The following is a 3,883-nucleotide window of genomic DNA, read 5'->3' as shown; positions in this document are numbered from 1 at the left end:
GACTCCACACCACAACCAATGTCACCCAGTGACTCCACACCACTTCAGATGTCATCTAGTGACTCCACACCCCAACCAATGTCATCCAGTGACTCCACAGCGCAGCCGATGTCATCCAGTGACTCCACATACCAGCCAATGTCATCTAGTGATTCGACTCTCCCACCTATGTCTTCTAGTGACTCCACATACCTGTCAATGTCATCTAGTGACTCCACATACCAGCCAATGTCATCTAGTGACTCCACACCCCAACAAATGTCATCTACTGACTCAACACCTCCACAAACGTCATCTAGTTACCCAACACCTCAACCAATGTTATCCAGTGACTCAACACTTCAACCGATGTCATCCAGTGACTCCACATACCAACCAATGTCATCTAGTGACTCTACACCACTACAAATGTCATCTAGTGACTCTACACCACTACAAATGTCATCTAGTGACTCCACACTACTACAAATGTCATCTACTGACTCCACACACCAATCAATGTCATCTAGTGACTCCACATACCAATCGATGTTTTCAAGTGACTCCACACCTCAACAAATATCATCCAGTGACTCAACACCTCAACCGATGTCATCCAGTGACTCCACATACCAACCAATGTCATCCAGTGACTCCACACCACTCCAGGTGTCATCTAGTGACTCCACATCCCAGCCAATGTCATCTAGTGACTCCACACCGCAACCAATGTCATCCAGTGACTCCACACCACTTCAGATGTCATCTAGTGACTCCACACCCCAACCAATGTCATCCAGTGACTCCACAGCACAGCAGATGTCATCTAGTGATTCGACTCTACCACAAATGTCATCTAGTGACTTCACACCACTACAAATGTCATCCAGTGACTCCACATCCCAGCCAATGTCATCTAGTGTCTCCACACCACTTCAGATGTCATCTAGTGACTCCACATATCAGCCAATGTTATCTAGCGACTCCACACCACAACCAATGTCACCCAGTGACTCCACACCACTTCAGATGTCATCTAGTGACTCCACACCCCAACCAATGTCATCCAGTGACTCCACAGCACAGCCAATGTTATTTAGTAATTCGACTCTACCACCAATGTCATCTAGTGACTCCACACCACTACAAATGTCCTCCAGTGACTCCACACCCCAACAAATGTCATCTACTGACTCAACCCCTCAACAAATGTCATCTAGTTACTCAACACCTCAACCAATGTCATCCAGTGACTCAACACCTCAACCGATGACATCCAGTGACTCCACATACCAACCGATGTCATCTAGTGATCCTACACCACTACAAATGTCATCCAGTGACTCCACATCCCTACCAATGTCATCTAGTGACTCCACATACCAGCCATTGTCATCCAATGACTCCACATACCAACCAGTGTCACCTACTGATTCCACATCCCATTCGATGTCATCTACTGACTCCACACCACTACAAATGTCATCTAGTGACTCTACACAACTACAAATGTCATCCAGTGACTCAACACCTCAACCGATGTCATCCAGTGACTCCACATACCAACCGATGTCATCTAGTGATCCTACACCACTACAAATGTCATCCAGTGACTCCACATCCCTACCAATGTCATCTAGTGACTCCACATACCAGCCATTGTCATCCAATGACTCCACATACCAACCAGTGTCACCTACTGATTCCACATCCCATTCGATGTCATCTACTGACTCAACACCACTACAAATGTCATCTAGTGACTCTACACAACTACAAATGTCATCCAGTGACTCAACACCTCAACCGATGTCATCCAGTGACTCCACATACCAACCGATGTCATCTAGTGATCCTACACCACTACAAATGTCATCCAGTGACTCCACATCCCTACCAATGTCATCTAGTGACTCCACATACCAGCCATTGTCATCCAATGACTCCACATACCAACCAGTGTCACCTACTGATTCCACATCCCATTCGATGTCATCTACTGACTCAACACCACTACAAATGTCATCTAGTGACTCTACACCACTACAAATGTCATCCAGTGACTCAACACCTCAACCGATGTCATCCAGTGACTCCACATACCAACCGATGTCATCCAGTGACTCCACATACCAACCGATGTCATCTAGTGACTCCACACCACTTCAGATGTCATCTAGTGACTCCACATCCCAGCCAATGTCATCTAGTGACTCCACACCACTACAAATGTCATCTACTGACTCAACTCCTCAACCGATGTCAACCAGTGACTCCACACCACAGCCGATGTCATCTAGTGATTCGACTCTACCCCCTAGTGACTCCACATACCAACCAATGTCATCTAGTGACTCCACACCACTTCAGATGTCATCTAGTGACTCCACACCACTCCAGGTGTCATCTAGTGACTCCACATACCAGCCAATGTCATCTAGTGACTCCACATCCCAGCCAATGTCATCTAGTGTCTCAACACCTCAACCGATGTCATCCAGTGACTCCACATACCAACCGATATCATCTAGTGACTCCACACCCCAACAAATGTCATCTACTGACTCCACACCTGAACAAATGTCATCTAGTTACTCAACACCTCAACCAATGTCATCCAGTGACTCAACACCTCAACCAATGTCATCTAGTGACTCCACATACCAACCAATGTCATCCAGTGACTCCACATACCAACCACTGTCATCCACTGATTCCACACAACAACCGATGTCATCTAGTAACCCTACGTCACCAATGTTTTTGACAGACTCGACAGTGTCACCAATGTCGTCTAGTAAGTCGACACTAATGTCTAATGGCTCGACACCAACGATGACATCGAGTGGCTCAACACCGACAATGTCATTTAATAGCACAACTTTACTACAAATATTATCTAGTGTCTCAACAACATCCTCGTCAAGTGGCCCACAAATAACATCCAGCGACTCCACCTCAGGAATATCCTCTAGTAACTCAACACCTCCACCGATGTCACCTAGCGACACAACACAACCCCAAATGCCATCTAGTGATACAACACCACAGCAAACATCTTCTGTCTCAAACGTACAAGGGACAAGCACCGCCTACATGTTTACGAACCAAACGGATAGCCTGCATGACTCAGTATCAAACGATTCCTCCATTCAAGTAAATGCCTCGCTTGTGTCTACTACGCCTGACACGTTAACAATTGGTTCATCACAGGCTCCGTTATCATCTCTGGCACCAACCAGTGAGGCAGCATCACAGGTGATGTTTAGTGGTAGTACACAACTGGCGTCTAGTGACTCAACACTATTCTTCTCTAGTGGATCCACACAATCCTTAACAACGAGTGACTCAACACAACCAACACTGTCATCTAGTAGCACTACACTATTACAAATATTATCATCTCAGATGACATCAACTGACTCAACATCACCGATGACATCCAGTGGTACAACATCACCGATGACATCAACTGACTCAACATCACCGATGACATCTAGTGGTACAACATCACCGATGACATCTAGTGACTCAACATCACCGATGATATCAAGTGGTATAACATCAACGATGACATCTAGTGGTACAACATCACCGGTGACATCTAGTGACTCAACATCACCGATGATATCAAGTGGTATAACATCAACGATGACATCTAGTGGTACAACATCACCGGTGACATCTAGTGACTCAACATCACCGATGATATCAAGTGGTATAACATCATCGATGACATCTAGTGGTACAATATCACCGCTGATATCTAGTGGCTCAACATCACCGATGACATCAACTGACTCAACATCACCGATGTCATCTAGTGGTACAACATCACCGATGACATCCAGTGGTACAACATCACCGATGACATCTAGTGGTACAACATCACCGATGGCATCAA

The 3,883-nt window shown here is 45.8% G+C and overlaps 2 protein-coding genes across 2 annotated transcripts in view; both read left to right on the top strand.

The window, feature by feature from the left end:
• The first annotated feature begins 45 nt into the window (after positions 1-45).
• On the top strand, positions 46-2,279 carry LOC118479067 (serine-rich adhesin for platelets-like). Its single transcript, XM_035973685.1, has 2 exons — positions 46-1,858; positions 2,266-2,279. Exons 1-2 carry the CDS (start codon positions 49-51, stop codon positions 2,277-2,279), a joined length of 1,824 nt encoding a protein of 607 aa, XP_035829578.1. The 5' UTR covers positions 46-48.
• Positions 2,280-2,329: 50 nt separating this feature from the next.
• The window catches only part of LOC118479066 (mucin-5AC-like), a 2,612-nt gene continuing 1,058 nt past the window's right edge, over positions 2,330-3,883 (top strand). Inside the window, exon 1 of the mRNA XM_035973684.1 lies at positions 2,330-3,876. Within this exon, the coding sequence (XP_035829577.1) occupies positions 2,350-3,876 (1,527 nt within the window). The 5' untranslated portion in view covers positions 2,330-2,349. The remainder of the gene's footprint in view (positions 3,877-3,883) is intronic.

Source organism: Aplysia californica, unplaced genomic scaffold (assembly GCF_000002075.1).
Source record: "Aplysia californica isolate F4 #8 unplaced genomic scaffold, AplCal3.0 scaffold01698, whole genome shotgun sequence".
Lineage (NCBI taxonomy): Eukaryota > Metazoa > Mollusca > Gastropoda > Aplysiida > Aplysiidae > Aplysia > Aplysia californica.
This window is presented reverse-complemented; position numbering and strand designations above follow the sequence as displayed.

What these genes read in the sequence shown, in the direction of transcription:
- LOC118479067 (XM_035973685.1), top strand. Translation starts at nt 49, where the DNA reads ATGTCATCTAGTGACTCCACACCCCAACCAATGTCATCCAGTGACTCC.